This window comes from Miniopterus schreibersii, assembly GCF_964146895.1.
Source record: "Miniopterus schreibersii genome assembly, chromosome: 13".
NCBI lineage: Eukaryota > Metazoa > Chordata > Mammalia > Chiroptera > Miniopteridae > Miniopterus > Miniopterus schreibersii.
The window spans coordinates 39,033,539-39,054,873 of NC_138113.1; the positions used below are offsets into that span (position 1 = coordinate 39,033,539).

General features: G+C 43.5%; 2 protein-coding genes across 14 annotated transcripts in view; one reads left to right on the plus strand and one right to left on the minus strand.

The window, feature by feature from the left end:
• Window positions 1-10,815, minus strand: part of ASPRV1 (aspartic peptidase retroviral like 1) — a 136,188-nt gene extending 125,373 nt beyond the window's left edge. For 4 of the 13 annotated variants that reach the window (XR_014000188.1, XR_014000190.1, XR_014000191.1 and 1 more), the window contains exons 1-2: window positions 10,285-10,413; window positions 8,858-8,946 (exon numbers count right to left, since the gene is read on the minus strand). The gene's annotated coding sequence lies outside the window, so the exon portion shown is untranslated. Of the gene's footprint in view, window positions 1-7,145; window positions 7,238-8,857; window positions 8,947-9,490; window positions 9,795-10,284; window positions 10,414-10,482; window positions 10,562-10,679 lie in introns of those variants that run through there. The other 9 variants (XR_014000193.1, XR_014000196.1, XR_014000195.1 and 6 more) reach the window with 7 other exon arrangements.
• Window positions 10,816-10,874: 59 nt separating this feature from the next.
• On the plus strand, window positions 10,875-12,560 carry PCBP1 (poly(rC) binding protein 1). The gene has a single exon (XM_081157050.1). It carries the CDS (start codon window positions 11,143-11,145, stop codon window positions 12,211-12,213), a length of 1,071 nt encoding a protein of 356 aa, XP_081013176.1. The 5' UTR covers window positions 10,875-11,142; the 3' UTR covers window positions 12,214-12,560.
• Window positions 12,561-21,335: the final 8,775 nt, after the last annotated feature.

Here is a 21,335-nt window from a genome sequence, read left to right on the forward strand (position 1 = left end):
GGGTCAAGACAAGATCACAGGCCCAACAGTCAAAATCTTCCCATTTTTCCAATGGGAAAAACAGAACTGGCCCTACTAAGCCATCAGGTACACACTACATACTTTACAGAGGTAAGGGAGGAAGAAAAGCAATAGAATGTAGATGTTAAGAACATGGACTCTGGAGCCAGATTGCTTATTCAGATCCCAGCTGTACCACTTACTGGGTAACTTTAAGAAAGTTTCCTCTCTTTGTTTATATAAAATAAGCAACTATTTTATAGCATTATTTTAAGGATTAGATGAGATAATCCATGTAAAATGCATGGCACAAATAAAGTGTTTAATGTGTATATTGCTCTGCTTCTCATCATTACCAGTTTATTAAGAAGAGAAACAATCATACTAACAAGAGCAACCAGACAAGCTTCTACTTCTGATCCAAACAGCACTGGTGTTTATTCAGCTCTGATTCCTGGCCCCAGCCAGGAACATCCAATGGGTTAGTTATGGAGAAGACCATCATTAACCCATCACTCATTCATTTCTTTGCATCTAGGGAAGAATCAACTCAAAGAATAACCAAGCACATGGTATGGTGGTAAGATTCTTAAGATCACAAATGAAGATTAGGTAGGTCCAAACCCAAGCCTGCCCTTTACATCTATGTTTATCTCAAGCTGGACAAAATGCAATTCTTATGCAGTCTCTTCCCCTCAACCCATGAAAGTGGTGTAGTAAGAGTGAAGAACAAGAGTTCTGAAATCTGACTGCCTGGGAGTAAATTCCATCATTTATTTGCTGTGTCACTTAGGCAAATAACCTTATTCCTTGCTAAGCTTTGTTTCTCCATCTGCTAAATGAGAATAACTTTTGAATTATGACAACAGCTGACATTTGGTAAGCACTTTCTATGTGCCAAGCACTTCACATGGCTTACATCATTTTTTTTTAAATATGTTTTTATTGATTTGAGAGAGAAGGGAGGAGAGAGAAACATCAATGATAAATGAGTCATTGATTGGCTGCCTCCTGCACGCCCCCCATTGGGGACTGAGCCTGAAACCCGGGCATGTGCCCTAACCGGGAATTGAACCCTGACCTCCTGGTTCACAGGTCGACCTTCAACCACTGAGCCACGCCAGACGGGCAACTTACAGCATTTAATCGTTACAACTTTATGAAGCAGGTACTATTATTATCCTCATTGTACAGACACAGATGAAGAAAATTAGTTTTCCTACTCAAGGGGCCACACGGTTAGTTACTGGCAAAGGTGAGGTGTCAGTGCAGGAGGTCTGACCTCAGAGTCTATGTTCCTCACTCCTAACACTGTTCTTCTCATAGTACTAGCCTCATATAGTTGTTTTCTTGTGGGGTTTTTTTAACTTTTTTTTTTAAGTTTTCTGTTTTGTTTTGTTTTTTAATATGTCTTTATTGATTTCACACAGGAAAGGAGAGAGAGATATAGAAATATCCATGAGAAACACCAACATCAATTGCTGCTTCCTGCACGCCCCCTGCTGGGGATTGAGCCCAAAACCCAGTGACCTCTTGGTGCATGGGCTGAGGCTAAACCTGAGCCACCATACCAGCGACGTTTATGTTGTTAAAATAAGACAACCCACAAAACGTGCTTAGCACAGTGCCTGGTTCACCAAGGTTAGCCATTACTATTATTGCTGTTATCATCATCAAAGATTCCTTTGAGTATGTCTCAAATACTACTGTCTTCTGAGTTTCAATTTCATCTAAAGGGAAATTGTTGTTTTCCTACCTAGATACCGCTGACTGGGCAGCCTGGGGGGGGTTCTAACATTTCATTTCCTTCATGCAATATAGGCATAAGTATCTGAATGGAGAGATAAGGAAGTATTTTCTATAAACCTGCTACTCTAATAAAAAGCAATAATTACTTTGTTTTCAAAAAGAAAAGCTTCATTGCTCTCGTTAGAAATGTGCTTATTAAAATTATTCTTTCAAAATAAAGCAGAAATATACAGTATTTGCTAAAAAAGAAATTACCTGTCCTCTACATCCTTCCCCTTTTCATTCTCCTAGTCTCAAAACCATTATATTAGTCACTTAATCCTCACAAGAAGATTGGTGTCATTTATCTCTATATGACAGGTGCAGAAACTGAGGTTCAAGATCAAACAGCTAACAAGTGGATAATCAGGGATTCTGGAAAAGAATTTTCAGATATGGAAGAGGTAAACATAGTAAACTCTTTTATTTATCCTAAGAGGAGGTGGCTATGATAGAATTTTCTTAGGAGTTTAATAACTCCTAAAAATAACTAAAACTGATAATGGGAATGTTAAGAAACTTTTGCTGTTAAGGCAAGACCAAACACAAATTGTTGCCCCAAAGGCCAGTAATGCAGTTAGCTATCATCAATCCTGCCCTCCAAGAAACAGTGCAAATTGGGGTTTTTTACATTTTTATTGTATTTTATTTCAAACTGATTTAAATTTTAAAATTTATACCTAATTTTATTTTTGGAAAACTTTTAGCTTAATTTTTGTACGTAAAGGTACTTTTTCTGCTAAAGGTTTTATAAAAGCTAAATACAAACCAAATATTTCCAATGAGACAATTTAGCACATTTGTTTTCTTTCAATTTTAGCAAATTATTGATAAGTCTGACAAAGCAGGACTTTGTCTCTGAAGACATCCATACTCTTGCATATCAGTCTTTACCTCCCCAATTCCAAAATGATGTATCACTTCATCCTGCTAGAGATCACAGTACTATTTAGGGCAAAATAGTCATTTTTTAGACTAAGAAACTTGAAGGCAGCCCTGGCCAGTATGGCTCAGTTGGTTGAGCGTCGTCCTATGCACCAAAAGGTGCCTGTTCATTTCCCAGTTAGGGCACATTCTGGCTTGATCCCCAGTAGGGGTGTGCAAGAGGTAGCTGATCAATGTTTCTCTCTCTCTCTAAAAAAAACAAACAAGCCCAGCAGGCATGGCTCAGTGGTTGAGCATCCAGGAGATCACGGTTCAATTTCTGGTCAGGGCACATGGCCGGGATGGGGGCTCGATCCCCAGTGGGGGGCATGCAGGAGGCAGCCAATCAATGACTCTCTCATCATTAATGTTTCTATCTCTCTCTCTCCCTCTCCCTTCCCCTCTCTGAAATCAATAAAGATTTTTTTTTTTAAATCAATAAAAGCATATTTAAAAAAAAAGAAACTTGAGGGCAAGAACAATGTCTTATTCATATAGATCTTTCCCTCATTATCTGGTACACAACCCTCTATATGTTCAATATGTTTTTGTTTAAAATTTGAATATATTTATTCATTCAACTCCTAGGTGCTAGGCATTGTTCTAGGAGGGAAAGAGTGATGAGCAAAACAAAGTCCTAGCCATCATACAATGTACATTCTAGTGGTGGGTGGCAAATAATAAACAAACTATAGTAGAGAAAGTCCCTCGAACAGCACCTGGCATGTAGTAGGCAGCACTCTATAAATACCGGAATAATAAATGAACGAATGAATAGCATGTCAAATAGCAGTAAGTTCTGTGGAAAAAAATAAGGCAGGGAAGGGGGACAGGGAAGACAGAGGGGAGAAAATGGCTTTTACTTTAAATAGGATGGTCAAGGAATGCATCACAGATTAGGTGATAGTTGAACAGAAACTGGAAGGAGTCCATCTTAATATCTGGAAGAAGGTTGCAGGCAGAGAAAACAACTACAAACGTCCCAAAGTTGCCTGGCATATTGGAGCAACTACAAGGAAACCAATGTGACTAGAGCACAAGGGGAAAATGGTAGAAGATGAGGTCAGAGCAGCAGGAAAAGGGGAGCGCTGAAGATCCTATGTGCCCTTGTAGACCACTGTAAGGACTTTAGTTTTTAATTTGAGGGGATCAAGAGCAAAGGAGGAAGAACATTTAGCAACTATTCTAATAGTAGCAGAGGAAGGATGAGGAGTGTTCAAATCCTGGATGTATTATTTCAAGGTACAGCTGACAGCACCTGCTGGTGTATTGGATAAAGAGAGAACCGAGTCAAGGGAGAGTCCTCCATACAATCAATATAACTCAAACTGAGATGGGGAGGAACTGCCAGAGATACAGGTTTGAGAGGAGAAGTTTCAGAGTTAATTTTTTAAATATGTTAAGTTCAAGAAGCTATCAGATATCCACGTGGAGGTAGCCAGTAGGCAGTCTTGAGTTCAGGGAAAGACATTCAAGCTAGTAATAATATGCACTTGAGAATTGTAAGGATATAAATGGTATTTGAAGTCCTGAAATACAACTAGGAAATGTGTAGACAGAAAAAGGATCCAAGGACTGATCTGAGTACTCCATCCTCAGAGGCTGAGGGGAGAAGGAGGATCAGCCAAAAAAAAGGAGGGAGGAGGGGATTGAGAAGGAGGAGCTGTAAGGCAGGAGAAGAAATAAGGGAGTGGCATCCTGGAGGCCAAGTGAAACTAGTGTGCAAGAAGAGAGTGTCAAAAGAAGACAACTGAGAAATGATTACTGAATCTATATGCTATTTTCTAAGCATGCTCTTCCCTACCTTTTAATGCAGGTAAAATCCCAGTATAGGCCAATGAATACACATAAGGTTTCTGTTTAATGCAGCTATATCCGAGTCTCCAAAAAAAAAAAACCACAAAAAAACAAAAATCAATGCTCTTAATATGTACACAACAGATTTTACACAGTGAATAATGTTAAACAAATGCTTTGTCTGGTTCAAGCAATTGTCTCTCAGAAACAAGGTCCCCCAACAACATCTTGCTTATACTCAGCAGGTGGAATCAGAGAAATGAGCTATTTAAATGTATTTCTTTTGTTCTGCAACCAAGTAGCAATTACTCTTCAGCTCATTTCCCTGCTCCCTAACTCAAACACCCTAGCCAAAGATCCTAAATTTCCACACACATACCTTTAAAAACAAAGCATAGCACAATCAAATCCAAAACTTGAATGAGAAAAAGGTATGCTGTGCATGCACTTTCTTTTACTGCACAGGTTAACAATCATTTGCTAATTCAAACGCTGTGCTTTATTTACATTTTGTCCTTAAGCTGTCTAAGACAGGAAATGCAATTTCTGGTGTCTTCATCTTAAGAGAGAATTAATGCTACAAAATAAGGACTTTAACTCTGTGCTCTAACAAGAATAGTAAAATTTCAATAATCTACATTTGTGAAGCAGAACAGTAATCACCAATAACTGAAATCATGCACACATTGTTCATACCTTCCTGAAATGGCTATAAATTTCTGAATGAACTGTGTTCTCTCTGCCTTTGGGCCTTTGCTCCCTCCGCCTGTTAGGACCCTTCCCTGCCCTCCACCTTGCCATCTGCCAACTTGGGACTCAGCCTGAATGCCAATTTCTCTAGGCAGCCTAGATCTCCTGGATTCCCTCCAATATTGAATCAAGGTTCCTTCTCTAAGCCCACAGCACCCTCTGCTTACTCATATCCTAATACTTAAACACACTGCACTGTAAATTTATTTATGTGTCTACCTCCCTCTCCAGACCATAAACATCTTGAAGGCAAGGACAGGTTCTCATTCATTTGAATATCCTTAGTGTCTGGGATATATCAAGCAATCAGTGTTTACTGAATGAATGAATGAAATGAAATTTGACCTGGAATACCTTATGTGATTTTTGTAGCACATTTTCCTTAATAAACCAATTGAACCGATCTGATATTAAGATTACTGGCATCTAATCACATCCCCAGCTGATAGCAAAAACAAAAAAAATTTCCCTTACCTTATACTGGAAATAGAGGATTAAAAAAAGAGATTTTGCTGCTCAAGATCAACTCATGGAGTTATAATACCAGCTGCTCTTCTTGGGTACAAGACAGCAGCCTATCCTTCCCACACGACAGGAGGGGCTAACAGACCTCTGGATCATTCTCTTCTCTTCCCCTCCACTAATCCTGTATTCTCTTTTCTGCCCTATTTCCTTTTTCCTTTTCTCACCTTGTTTTCCTTCCTCACTTTCGAGACTTCGTACTCACATTCTGTTCTCATTTTCCCTTTAACTTTTCTCTGCACTCCCATCTCCATGCCTTATTTCAGAGACCCTGGGGAATCCATGGGCACTGCTTTACCCAATTGGGAGAACTTAGGCCAAGGATGTTGCTGTATCTCCTTGTCACTTCTGTAAGGCACACCAACATATTTCTTCTGTTTCTCAAGAAACAAGTAGTGACCCCATAACAGCAATGCAGGGTTACCAACAAAAAAGGTCAAACTGTTATTATCCACACAAAGTGGGAAAGACATGTTTCTAAGCTGCACTAGGAAAGTAATACGAGAAAGGCACTCTTAATTTACGATAATTTTAAATAAAAGAGAAATGGGAAGCTAAATGTGAAGGGGGAAGAGAAAAAGAAACCATGTTTTGGAAAAAAATGCTGCTGTGTTGGTAGGGCAAATTGAAAAAGCTATAATATACTTTGCTGGGTCAGATAGTTTAGAAAAAAAATGTGATCCCTGCCCCCTGGGAATCCAAGAGTCTTACTGAGGAATCATGCCCACTATTTCCCAAAACCCATAAATGTAAACATTAGAGAATAAGGATGAGATTCCCTTAAACCAAAGGAATCAGAAACCTACCATAAGTTTATGGATTGGATGTTCTGAAACAGAAAAATAAAGACTGAATGGAAAGCTTTTTGAGTTTAAGATAAAGGTATTCCATGTATCAAAGTCAGCGTCACAACCATCAGAAGCCAAGGAAAGGAACAATCCATGAGGAATCTAGAGGCTCAGCTCGGGTCCTAATAAGCTAAGTAAACTTAAGCAAGTCACTTCACTAGTCTAATCCAAAAAATGCCTCTTCCATAAAATAGGCAGAATAATACCATCCTGGAAACATTGCCTGTGATGATTAAATAATGTGAAATCACTTTGAAAGGTTTTTTTTATAAGCCAATGTGGGGTAAGAGGAAGCAAAAACCCTTCCTCTGAATGGAGTACAAATCCTGCAGTTCAATTCCCAAAGTCTTAGCCTGATTCACCTTCCCAACCTCATTAAACACCTTAATCAACCTGCAGTCATTCAAGTGGGAGGAGAAGAGTCATGTGTGAGGCTCCAGGGGTAGGGCAGTGACTATTTATTCAGTTGCTCCATTATCTCAGTGCCCTCATCTGTAAAATGTAGAACTCACTCACCTATCCACAAGATTAAGCAGTCTGAGGAAGAAGTGGAGAATAGTCCAGAGCCCTTTTTGCCAGATCTCAGGGTCACCCAAAGTACCTGTGGCCTGAACAATACATTATCAATACAAAGACACATTATAATTTAATCAATAGCCAAATGTGGGCTACTCTAGGGAGGAGGTATAGGACTCTGGAGCAAGTGGACAGGTTAAGAGCTAGGGAAGAGAAGGCTTCAGTGAGAAGGTGGATAGAGTCCTGGAGGTACTCAGATAAGAAATTAAGAGAATATTTCAGGCAGAAAAGGCTCAAACCAGCTCAAAACAGGCAGTCTTGTGAAGGAAGACCCAATGGATAAAATTTTCTTTAGGGAAAATAAACAGGTGGCAGATTTAGAGGACCAGAATGCTTTAAGTCATGATAATTCTTGATTATATGTAATTTAGTCCTTTTGTTGTCTCTTAAATTTTTAACGTTTACTAGTATTTTTTAATTCCCTAATCAACTGTTTCCCTATGAGATAAGGCCCTCTGTAGAGAACACATACACTTTTGGGGGTTACATATATAGGCTCTTGACCCAAACTGCCTACATTCAAATTCTTGCTTTACCATTCAATGGCTATGTGACCTTGGACAAAATCCTTTACCTCTCTGTACCTCTGTGATATGGAAGTAACATCACTCCCATCTCAGGAGGTTTTGTGAGAATTAAATGTGTACATTAATCATACTGGTCACAACCTAATAATGGGTTTTTCATCACTTTAGTTTTGACGTGCCCCTATTTTTAACGTAAAGGTGAGAATAAAAATCACCAGAGTACACTGCATGTAGTAAGGATAAGTACTGTTTTGCAAAAGTTTTGTTTCTGTTATATACATGGTACATATATGTCTGCTATTATGTAAAATTTATTTCTTGCAAAACAGTGGTTTGCTTTTAAAAATGTGAGAACCATTGAATTAACACACAAAATAAAGATTCGAACAGTGCCTAACACATAGTAAGCACTTAGTGCTATTACTGTCACTGTTGCTGTTGTGTACCTACCTATTAAAGTTGTTTGTAGGATTATGTAAGGTAATGTGAAAGCACTCCGGAAAGTCTGATCTGTGATGTTAATGTAAGTTAGAGGAAGCAAAAAGCTTTTTACTCCATTTCTAACATCCACACAAGTAGAACCCTGTTTAGGCACATATTTGTTGCTTGGCCCACAAGTTATTTGTTACACTGAACTTAAGCGTTCACAGACTATAATTTATCTAACACTCTGTCATGCTCTGTCAATATTTGCAGAGAAATGGAGGCTTGGCGCCATTTATTTTTACCTGGTTGGGGTGGGGAAGGCGAAGTCATACCCATTGGTAGCTAAAGGAAGCAAGTGAGTCATATAGAGAATTTGCTTGCACCACTGGGCCAGGTAGACTCAACTGTGCCACAGACAAGGCAGGACTGACAGATACTTGAGCCTTTACGCAGGGTTGAATCACTTCCCCCTCCCTATCCTCACCCAGACACCTCATTAAAAAAATAACATTTGAGGCCGTTACAGGTGTAGCTCACACCAGGAAAAACAGGGGATCCCCAAACATGTACAAATAGGGGCTAACTACCTACCAAAAGGTTACCTGAGGGATTCCTTTAAACAACAAGCTCATCTAAATGTTCATATAGCATTTAAATCCCAAAATCCTGATATACAGAAAAATTTGGAAATGTGCTCACCAATAAGGAAATAAGGTCTGGATTCCATCCTTGACACTGTGTGACCTTGAAATTAATCACTGCAGCTCCCTGGGCCTAAGTGAATTCGTCTGTTAAAAAAAAAAAAAAAGAGAGATAATACCACCTACCCCAGAGAGGACAGTTGTAAAAATTAGGTAGTATGCAGTAAAATGCCTAGCACAGGATCTAACACTGGTAAATGCACAATAAATGTCTGTCCCTTCCAGGCTAAAAGTGAACACCAGTTTTGGCAAACTGAGGGTCACTGTCCAACTTGCCCGTGAAAAAAAATCATAGGCATCCTAGTCACTTCATGGGAATTTTTCTTTTTTTAAAGATTTATAAGGCCATTTCTTGGTCTTTCCAGCACAGCAGCCTGTGAAAGACTAGGAAAGGAGTAATTTCCCATCTCATTCCTTAAAGAGCGATTCCTAAATGCTTGTTACTGGGGGCCCAAGTTACCGACTGGTTACGCGCCCCCCCCGTTATGCAATAAATTTAAAATGAGCGAGAGACTCGATATTCTGCCTAAATTTTACAGCTCGTGTTCCAGGTTCAAATTCATGGGAGAAATGCAGTAAAATTCGCCCGCACCTCCACCCCCGGTTTGGACCACCCTGTGGGGGGCGTTACCCGAGGGGTCAGAGGACTCGCTGCGCAGGGAAGTCCCCCGACCACAGGAACAGGGGATGGAAAGGGGGCGGCGGCGGGGGTGCATTCTACAACTTTCGTGCCAACCCCAATTTCTCGTTGGCGACGAATCGGGGCCACGTGTCGCCATTTTGTGTTCAGGAAAATGGCGGCCACCCCCGTGGGGAAGGAAGGGGGGGCGGAGGGACCGCCGCCGCCACGTTAGCCGCTTTCCCTGAGGTATCCTGAAGCACGTTGCGCACGCGGCCTTTTCTGTCTTGCCCTGAAGGGAAGGGCAAGGGGCAGAAATCACAACCGGCACACTAGCGGCCGCAACGACCTTTCTTTCTTAGGCGAGAGGAACGTGCGGCAGTGCCTACGGCAGGAAAAGCTTTCCAAAATGGCGGCCCGATTGGGGGCCGCCCCCGGAAAGCGCGGGGCGCGGCAGCTGCACCAAAGGGGGCAAGGGCCGCAAAGGCGCAGCCGGAGTGTAAGCCATGCGGGGCAAGCCGCAGGAGCTCCCCAAAGCACTGATCGGTAGCCCCTGAATAAATGCGGCCCCCAGTACCACACCATTGTCTTAAATATCTGAAGAGGTTGCCGTAACTAAAGCGACACTAGGGCAGGAGGTGGGGTTTCTGCGGGTTTAATTCAAAGAAACTTGCAAAATGCAAACAAAGCATTATGTAAATGGACGCCATTCTTTCTAGGGCCAAGTTTCTAGCACTTCCCAGAAACCACCAGCAGAGCCGCAACGCGGGCGGCGGCAAGGGGTGGGTTTCGGTCTTTCTCCTCACCAGCCATGGCTACAGGGCCTGGGCAGGGGTGGCGGCAGGCGCCCTGCGCCCAGACGCCGGGGACGAAGTAGCCCCACGTGCCCGCCCGCGCGCCCGCCCCGCAGCCTCGCCTCGCCTCCCCTCCCCCCCGGAAGACCGCGGCTGCCCCTCCCATCCCCCCACACCCTCGCGCACGCGCTCTGGAGGCCTCACGCGCACGTTTTAAATCCGCGGCGTCCCAGCTGCCGCCTGCAGTCACCGCTGGGCCTGCCCTTGTTCCTCCTTGTCCAAACCCCTTCTGTAGGGCGGCAAAATAATATGTTGCCCCCACTCACAACATTAACATTTCCAAACATCTGCCGGTGCCACTAGGGTTAATAAAATAAATGTTTGTTTTAAAATTTTGCCGGACTCACAGTTTCTGCCCACCGGAGCTTTATATTCAAGGTTAGGTTGTTAAAAGGACTTTTGTAAAACTACCATTTGGAGATTGGCGCAATCTTGTGACCTAAAAAAGACGGGTCCTCATTTTTTTTTCAAGGGGTCCTGCGCAGCAAGCACTTCCGGGGTCAGAGGGTACGCGAGGTTGAAAGCGGGCTTCCCGCCCCGCCCAGACCGCCGAGGCTGCCGCCGGAGTCGCCACCGCCGCGCCCTCGCCCACCCGCCCGCCCGCCGCTCCCGGCCCCGCTCGCCCCCTCCGCCGCCGCCGCCCGCCCCTGCGACGACGCCGCGGCCTCCCGCCCGCGCCCGCTCGCTCCCGCGGCCCTCGCTCGCCTCGCGCCGGCAGTTTTGGGCCTACACCTCCCCTCCCCCCGCCAGCCACCAAAGACTTGACCACGTAACGAGCCCAACTCCCCCGAACGCCGCCCGCCGCTCGCCATGGATGCCGGTGTGACTGAAAGTGGACTAAATGTGACTCTCACCATTCGGCTGCTTATGCACGGAAAGGAAGTGGGCAGCATCATTGGGAAGAAAGGGGAGTCGGTTAAGAGGATCCGCGAGGAGAGTGGCGCGCGGATCAATATCTCGGAGGGGAATTGTCCGGAGAGAATCATCACTCTGACCGGCCCCACCAATGCCATCTTTAAGGCCTTCGCGATGATCATCGACAAGCTGGAAGAAGATATCAACAGCTCCATGACCAACAGCACGGCGGCCAGCAGGCCCCCGGTCACCCTGAGGCTGGTGGTGCCGGCCACCCAGTGCGGCTCCCTGATTGGGAAAGGCGGGTGTAAGATAAAAGAGATCCGCGAGAGTACCGGGGCCCAGGTCCAGGTGGCGGGGGATATGCTGCCCAACTCCACCGAGCGGGCCATCACCATTGCTGGCGTGCCGCAGTCTGTCACCGAGTGTGTCAAGCAGATCTGCCTGGTCATGCTGGAGACGCTCTCCCAGTCTCCGCAAGGAAGAGTCATGACCATTCCGTACCAGCCCATGCCAGCCAGCTCTCCAGTCATCTGCGCGGGCGGCCAAGATCGGTGCAGCGACGCTGCGGGCTACCCCCATGCCACCCATGACCTGGAGGGACCACCTCTAGATGCCTACTCGATTCAAGGACAACACACCATTTCTCCGCTCGATCTGGCCAAGCTGAACCAGGTGGCAAGACAACAGTCTCACTTTGCCATGATGCACGGCGGGACCGGATTCGCCGGAATTGACTCCAGCTCTCCAGAGGTGAAAGGCTATTGGGCAAGTTTGGATGCATCTACTCAAACCACCCATGAACTCACCATTCCAAATAACTTAATTGGCTGCATAATCGGGCGCCAAGGCGCCAACATTAATGAGATCCGCCAGATGTCCGGGGCCCAGATCAAAATTGCCAATCCAGTGGAAGGCTCTTCTGGTAGGCAGGTTACTATCACTGGTTCTGCTGCCAGTATTAGTCTGGCCCAATATCTAATCAATGCCAGGCTTTCCTCTGAGAAGGGCATGGGGTGCAGCTAGAACAGTGTAGGTCCACTCATAACCTCTTTCTGCTGTTTTCCCATGATCCAAATGTGTAATTTCTGGTCAGTGATTCCAGGTTTTAAATAATTTGTAAGTGTTCAGTTTCTACACAACTTTATCATCCGCTAAGAATTTAAAAATCACATTCTCTGTTCAGCTGTTAATGCTGGGATCCATATTTAGTTTTATAAGCTTTTTCCCTGTTTTTAGTTTTGTTTGGGTTTTTGGCTCATGAATTTTATTTCTGTTTGTCGATAAGAAATGTAAGAGTGGAATGTTAATAAATTTCAGTTTAGTTCTGTAATGTCAAGAATTCAAAAATTAAAAAGTGGATTGGTTAAAAAGTGCTTCATATTTGAAAAAGCTGGGAACTACCTTAAACTCTTTGTTGGTGCTTTTTTTCCCCCCCTTCCCTTAGTGTTAGGCATTTGCAGAGAGAAAGGTGGGCCCATCCTTGTTATTTTCTCAAGCCCTTTTCATCTTATTGGTAAGATTCCATTTCCTCTGTCCCAACAAAGGAACACAGCAGGTTGGGCCTGTTTTGGGATGTTTGCAGAGACAGAGGTCTCCCCGGGAAGAGTAACATCCCTCCACCCAAGTTCCAGAGAGGCCTCTGCCCATTTCTCTGGTAGAAAACCTGTTTCCTCAGATGGGAAAAGTATGCCCACTCCGTAGGACCTCTGAATGGCCTTGTGTCCTCCGGCCTAACCAGCCCCATCCCCACCCCCAGTCTCACTTGGAAAACTCTTAACCAGGAACAAAAAAATGTTCTGAGGTGGGAGGAGCCCCAGGGGACCCAGGGAGGGGAGGGCTGGGCTAGGGAGGGGGGCGAGGTGGGGGGAAGGGAAAGGGGCAAAGGTGGGTTTGAGGGTTTGGAAGAGGGCAACTGGTACAGGGTGGTTGGTGGAAGGGATAGAGGGGTCTTGGTTGGGCTGCAGGACTGAATGGGGGATGGTACCAGCGGGGCACACGTGTCAGGCATGCACCTGTGGCAAGCAGCCTGTCAGAGGATGTTATTACACCTGCCAAGTGGCGTATCCAGAAACAAAAGAGGCCCCAGCTTCTAATTCTTCAGCTGTGTGCAATATTTAGAGAAATCATTATACCAGGAAATAATCCTGCCTAAATGGGGCAGTCCTTGCAGGCAGGAATGTACACTGATCCATTGGTTATGGCCTAAGAATGACCTCGGTGTTAAACATGTGGATTCCTGGTTCCCACCCCAAATTTAATCAGAAGGCTGCATTTTTAATGCTCCGAAAGGTTCTTAGATTTGAGTACCTCTGATTGTCTTCACCAGTGAATTAGGAAAACCTGCTGTGAAGGCCTAACAGCCTCATGTCCACATTAGCCAGTGGGACTACACTGGACTTGGTGAGAGAAAAAAATTCTTTATCATTAGGCAAAGATACACTAGAAACAACAGTACAAGACAATAGACGATTAAGTGCCAAAGTGTAGTTCAAGCTCCAGGCACTGTGGGAGATCACTAACTGAAAAAAATCCCGAAGGGAGAATTTTATCCATGATAAATATATATTGAGGCTCTCTACAGGGAATCTACTCCATTTTTCTGAGGTACAGACCTGGCTGTGAGAGTCCCTGGAGGTAAGATTGAGGTTTTCCATGCACTTTACACCCACTGTGGGGTCAGGCACACAGTCACTGAAAGGAGCCCAGATTCTGGAATTAAACCTGAGTTCAAGTTTGAGTTCTACTTACTTGTGGCCTTGGGCAGATTACTCCACCTCAGTATAAAATGGTGGTAAAAGTACTTATCTCCTGGGCTTGGGGGGGGGGGGGGGAAAGGCACATATGTAAAGCAGAAGAGCACTCACAACACAGTCAACTTCAATATACTTTAGATTGCAAAAAGCCAAAAGCCCACTTCTGCCCACAATATATTTGGGCACAGAAGAAAGATGTTAAAAGGTAGGGAACAAAGTAATGTGTACTAAATGATAAGCTGAGATAAGACAGTTGGACTGAGGGGCCAGGACAGGTAAGGGAGGCCCTACTGAAGACCCAGATAATGGGTTTAGTGTCTTCTGGAAATAAGCACAAATCAAGTTTGTGTAGGGTAAGGAAGGAATAGATCACTAGGCTGACCCCTCAAACACCAAGGCCAAATAGTTTGTGAGGGGGTCCTAAAACTTGGAGCATGGTATGTGGTAAAGGAAGGGAAGGTGGAGGAAGCCACTAAACCATTTGAGGCTAAATTATAAACAGCCATGCCCGGCTGGCGTGGTTCAGTGGTTAAGCAGTGACTTATGATCCAGGAGATCCCGGTTCGATTCCCCATCAGGGCACATGCCCAGGTTTCAGGCTCAGTCCCAGTGGGGGCATGCAGGTGGCAGCCAATCAATGACTCTCTCATTGATGTTTCCTTCTCTCTGCCTCTCTCTGAAATTAAAAAAGACATGTTAAAATAATAATAAGTAAATAAATTATAAACAGCCTTGAATGCCGTAATAAAGGATTTGAGCTTTATCCTAAAAACCATTGGTTTCTAACCATTTTGTTTAAATGTACCCCTTTAGTAACAAGTCTTTAGCATATACCTTATTACATGTTTGTGTATTTATAAGTTACATTTATGTATACTAGTCATGCTTATTTACAAACCATATGCAAGCATTAAATATAAATGTCAGAAAAACACAAAAATGTAAGTGTTAATAAGATAAAAAACAAATTGAAATAGAATTTCTAATAGTTCTTTTTACCCCTTCCCTCCAGTCATTTTAGAGACCACTTCAAGGGAATACTGGAGAAAACAATTTCAATGCCATAGGTTCCTTAGGAAGTAGAATTTCAAAAGAGTGATGGGGGAAGTCAAATTGCACCAAGATATTGTACTGGGGGTGATGCAGTGGAGACAGGAACGTACATGGCACAAATACTTGATGGTGCAAAGGGGAGAGAGAAATAGGACAACTTGAGGGAGAAAAATTGGAGAAATGGATTTTGGGGGATTTGGGGGGATTTTGTTGATTTTGAAAGGAACCTCACTAAAGGCAGATAATAGGGAATCAATAGAAGACTGAAAATAAAAGCTGCAGGTAAGAAAGGACTGGATAGAAGAGGGTCTTGGAGCAGTAGATATCAGGTGTCAGGCCAGTTTAATTATTAGAATGTAATTTACTTTGTCCGCAATCCTATGGGGACTTGCATTTCAGGACTCCTCTCCTTTCTCTTTGGGACAGCTTGAGTGTCCTGTCCTCTTTTGGATTAAGGACTGGAAATCCAGGAGCCCCTCTGCAGTTGCCGTATTTCTTGTCACAGTTCCATTCCTACCACCAGCTGTTAGGCCACAGCCACTGCCACAGTCAGGAGTATATAATAATTTGTCTAAACATTGGCAAGCACCTGTTGTGTCATAGCCACAGGAGTTGTGCCACATGTTTAGAAGGCTGGTATCCCCCTCAAACCCCAGGCCCCTCACCTCAACATACACCACCATATATGTACACCGCCACCACATGCCCCACCCCAGGTAGCAGTCTAGGTTCGCCCCTAGAATAGCTACTTATTCTCTGTCACCTGGAGAATAAACAGTGTTGCTAAGAGTTTGAGGTCTGTGAGTTGAACCTACCTCACCCCTACTACACTTGACTACTCCAAGTAGTAGTGAGCCACATACTGTCCAGCATCTCTGGGCCTGTCACCTCCTGCCAATGAGAGAGCACCCAGCCAGACATATAAATAGGCAGTCACCACCAGAGAATGCTCTACTGCCAAGTCTTCTGGCCACCTTGCCTAGTCTGGCCACCTGCGGGGCCTTCCTAAAATTCCAATCTGACCACATCACTCCCCTGCTTAAAGGCCATCAAGTCCCACCTCTACCCATGATCTACAAAAGAAAATCCACATTTCTCAGCACAGCTCACAGACCCTTCAAGGATCTGTTCCCAGCAGCCGCAGCAGTGCAAGGCCTCCCATACAGAATATTGTGTAGTTCCTCAGTCATTCTGTTTGGTAATTCTTGCACTTGGGAAATAATCGTTTCTTCGTAATTCTGAGACTGGTTGCCCTCTTCTACCTGCCAGGGGTTCTGGGGCTCCTTTTTTTTTTTTTTTTAAATATGTCTTTATTGATTTCAGAGAGGAAGGGAGAGGGAGAGAGAGATGGAAACATCAGTGATAAGAGTCATTGATCAGCTGCCTCTTGCATGCCCCGCACTGGGGATCAAGGCCCCAACCAGGGGATGTTCCCTGACCGAAAATCAAACCAGGATCCCCTGGATCATAGGTTGATGCTCATCTGCTGAGCCACACCAGCCAGGCTGGGGCTCCTACTCCTGAGCATCAACATTCAGCAAGGAAAAGTACACTCTGCTGAGGATCGGAGACTGAGTAGTCCTAGCTGTGGCATCAACTTCCAGGGTGATCTTGAAGAAGCTGCTCCCCCTTTCTGGATCTTAGTCCTCCGTCTGAGAAGAGGGGATAAGATAATACCCACGATTCTCTGACTGCCATGGGAAATAATGCTGCCTTTGTGGGCACCCATCCCTACTCTGCCTCCCGCCACAAGGCTGACTTCTGACACACACACATTCCGTAAACCCTCTAAGAGAAAAACGGAAGTTAAAAAACGGGCAGCAACAAGCCCCAGCTTGGCATTTTGGGTAACTACTCACGAGGGCTCGACTGAGGAGGAAGCAAAAAGAAAGAAACGACCAAAGAATTTTGCTCTGAACATTTTTGAAGGTGCCGTCACCTTGAGAGTTTATGGGGAAGAGGAGAGGGCAGCAGAGGGGAACGCAGAGGGGGCATGAGAGTTACACGGAGGCAGAGTTCCCAGTCCCCTAAGCGGACCCGAGCCCTCTGCCTCTCCTTCCACGGCTCTCCTGCCCTAACAGCGAGGACCTGGTGAGGGCTCTGACTGCCCTGAGTGTACCACGGACCTGTGTCCACTAAAGCAGGGAGAGGAGGGCTGTAGCTGCCCGCTTCTCCTCCCAGGACTCCAGACATCTGCCGCAAGGCTGGGTACACCTTGGTAGGGAGCTGAGGCAGAGCTACTTCAGTTACAGCGAACAATACTCAATGAGTCACTCAAGTGGTGGGATTAGTTCTTCTCTGAGCAGTTCACCCACTGGGAAGAGATACAGATGCACCTCCTTAAACCTGCCTCCATGGGAATGAAAACCTGTGCTTTCCTCTGTTAGTTAGCCTGTACTTCAAACGGCATTTTCAGGGCTGCTCCGTGGGCCCTTAAGAGAATCTTCTCCTGCTCTGGATGGTGTGGCTCAGTTGGTTGAAGCGTTGTCCCCATACACCAAAAGGAGGCAGTTTGATTCCAGGTCAGGACACATACCCAGGTTGGGGATGGATCCTGGGTGGGGGTGCCTATGGGAGGCAACCAATCCATGTTTCTCTCTCTCCCTCTGCCTCTCGCTCTAAAAATCAATTTTTTAAAAAAGAAATAAAAATTAAATATTAAACTCACGCTTTAAAAAAAAAACACGAGCACCTTCTCCCACTGGTTCCTGCTAGGACCTTAGTGAGGTTACATGCATCCATTTCCCAGCCTGGAACCTGAGCTGCTCCAGGCAACATCTCCAGGACTGGCTAACATTTATCAAATTCATACTATGTGCCAACCACTGGCCAAACACTTTAAATGAATTAACTCACTGAATATGTAGAGCCCTATGTGGTAGATATTATTTTGATGCCTCTTTACAGATGAGAAAACAGGCACACAGCAATGAGTTGACTCGTCCAAGGTTATAGAGCTAGTCAGCAGCAGAGCCAGTACCTGAACACAAGCAATGTGGCCCTCACACTGCTCTCTTAATCACTATTCTGGGCTGTCCCACTAGGCAGGGAAACTGCCCCTGGGAGGGTCTAAATGGACAGGTAGTCTGCACTTTGTTTTATTTTTGTCTTTAATAACTTTTATTGCCCAATTTTTCAAGTAAGACAGTGATATATATTTTTATGAAACATACATGAATATGTAATACATGAAAATCCATATTGCTGTTAACATCCCCTATTGTTTGTTTTATATAAGACTCCTTTAAAGTAGCATATATTTACCACTTTTTAAATAATGGAATCATACTCTGCACACTAATTTTGTATCCAATTTTCTTTTTATTAAATGGAGAATCATTTATACACCATACAATTCATCTTTTATTTTTTAAATCCTCACCCGAGGGGTTTTTTTCCATTGATTTTTTTTTTTTTTTAGAGAAAGTGGAAAGGAGGGAGGAGGGAGAGAGAGAGAAACATCCACAAGAAAGAGACACATCTATTGAGTTGCCTCTGTATCATTTGCATATTTTCTTCCTGGGATGGGCATCTTTTATCTTAATGATTGTAAGAATACTCTTTATATTCAGGGTATTAGCCCTTTATCATGAATGTTGCAAATATTTTTGATGTACAAGAGATTTTTATTATTATTTTTTCATACAGGCAAACCTATCAATATTTTTAATGGTTTCACCCTTCTCTTTCCCCTAACCCAAAGTCAAATACTTAAATTGTCTTCTAATTTAATTTCCCACCAGCAGTGTGTGAATGTGTCTCTTTGGCCTAGGAAGGCATCAGGAGGGATCCAATTCACACTTTCATAGGATTAATAAAATCTTACCATTTTCGTTCTATTGATTATTTGAGTATTACACAATGAAAATGAAATCACATCTGAGCCATAATTAAGATGATCTTTGATGTCATCATTCTAAGACACCTCCCAACCAAACGTCTTTGGGGAGAAAACTCCTGCTCACCCAGAACAGGGTGACAAATGTGGGGTTTATTGTTTGTGTGGCAGATGAGGTGGGTCTCACTTGCTCAGAAGGCTGGAGACCCATTAGGGTGGGCCTTCTGGCCTCCTGCCAACACTGTGGTGCCCAGCAGGGGGCTGTCTGATCGTACCCTGAGTTAAGGCCAGTTTATACCCAAAATTTTAGCAAGGGATTTGGGTATCCAAGAAATTAAAGCTTTATTAGGGGACAATAGCCTAAGCACTCATGACCCATTTCTTAGGAAGAGACGTTTTAAAACAAGAAAAGGAAACTAGAACTTAGTCTGACAGGATATTCTAGCTAACCACAAATTTACAGAATTATAGCTTAGCTACAGAGACCTTCTCCTTTAGCAACTTTCTGCAGATCTCTCCAGCAAATACTACCTTCGATAGCTTGACTGCTCTCTGAAAAAGGTAACCAGAAACCATTACAAAGTAGATTTTGTGTCCAAGGTGACTAGGCCCCATTAGCTGGAATTTTCTCAATATTGTTTCCCACATTCTTAACCACACTAGAGGTTTTTCCTTGCCAGTCAGGCAGTTGAAAAAAATAGCACAGCATTGTGTTAATTTTCATTCCTTAGATTACTGGTGAGTAAAAAAATAACATATGTTTGTTTCTCAGTTGTTTGCATCTCTCCTTTGGTGACTTACCAATTAATATCTTTTTTACCTTTCTCTATTGGGGTATTCATATTTTTCTTATTGACTGAGGAGTGCATTATGTAGCAAATATTAACCCTTCATTATATATACTGCATTTTTTCTTAGTTTGTCAGTTTCCTTTTAACTTCTGCTCTGCAGAATTTTCTAATGATTAAAAAGCTAAATCTATCAATCTTTAACTCTGTTCTGCCTTTAGTATCATGCTTGGGAAGTCCTTTCCTCACCTCAACATCCGCCCCCCCCCCCAAAAAAAGTCCTCTTTTTTCTTCTAGTATTTTTTGTTTTCATTTTTTACATTTAAATCTAAGCCATCTGAAACTTATTTTGGTATCTATGATGGGAAAAGCTAACAGTTTCCCCCAAGAAATTGCTGTCTAGTTGTCCCAATGATATTTATTGAATAATCCAGGAATGACAACTATGTGGCCTAAGTGTAGTCGTCTCCTCCTGGGCCCCTGGAAGACATTTCTAATCAAATGCAGAACTCCTGGCTTAGCCTAGATTAGGCCTCGCAGACCTACAACTTCAGGCGACCTGTGTGATTTGACATCTAGATGAAACTTTTGTCATTCCCTAGGCGAATCCATCATTTTCCCCATCGATGTGAGAGGCCTTTATTAGCTAATACGTTCTTTTGTAGTCTACACTTTCCTTTCTGTTCTGTCAATATGCCTGTCTCTTCTTGTGCCAGCTCTCCACCCTGTTTGGTTATTATGTCTATGTACTAAATGGTAATAACTGGTAGCACAAGCCTTATACCCTTTTCAACACTTTCTTGTCTGTTTTCTCTCATTTAAACTTCTGACTAAATATATTGCGTCGTGGTACCTCCAAAATTAATTTATTAAAATTTAAAATTCATATTAGATTTTCCAATTTAGGTACACAGTATTTCCATTTTTAAAGATCCCCTTTATGTCTCTGAATAGTTTTATTCTGATAGGGAATATACATTACTGGTTAAATTTAGTCCTAGATATTTTATATTAGTGATGGCTATTATAAGTAGAATTTTTTTCAATATAATATCTAAATTCTTATTATTGGAATGTAAGTGTCATGGGAACAAAGACCACACATCTTTTGCTCATAACTGTAACCACAGAGCTTAAGAAACAGTGCCTCCAGCCCAGCCAGGTGTGTCTCTGTGGTTGAGCATCGACCTAGGATCCAGGAGATCTGGGTTCGATTCCCCGTCAGGGCACATGCCCAGGTTGCAGGCTCAATCCCAGTGGGGGGCATGCAGGAGGCAGCCGATCCATGACTCTCATTATTGATGTTTCTATCTCTCTCTCCCTCTCCCTTCCTCTCTCTGAAATCAATAAAGATATATTAAAAAAAAAAAAGTACCTCCACATTTTAGGTTCTCAATAAAAGTTGTTTTATTGTTGTTGTTTTTTAATATGGTTTTAATATTGGTTTCAGAGAGAGAAAGGGAGAGGGAGAGAGAGATAATAGAAACATCAATGATTAGTCACTGATCGGCTGCCTCCTGCATGCCCCCTACTGGGGATCAAGCCTGAAACCTGGGCATGTGCCCTGACTAGGAACTAAACCAAGATCTCCTGGATCATAGGTCAGTGCTCAACTGCTGAACCACACCAGCAGGCCTCAATAAAAGTTTTTAAATGAGTAAAGGAATAAAGTCATAAAGCAATGCTATTGTCTTAGTGTGTCCTTAATTTATA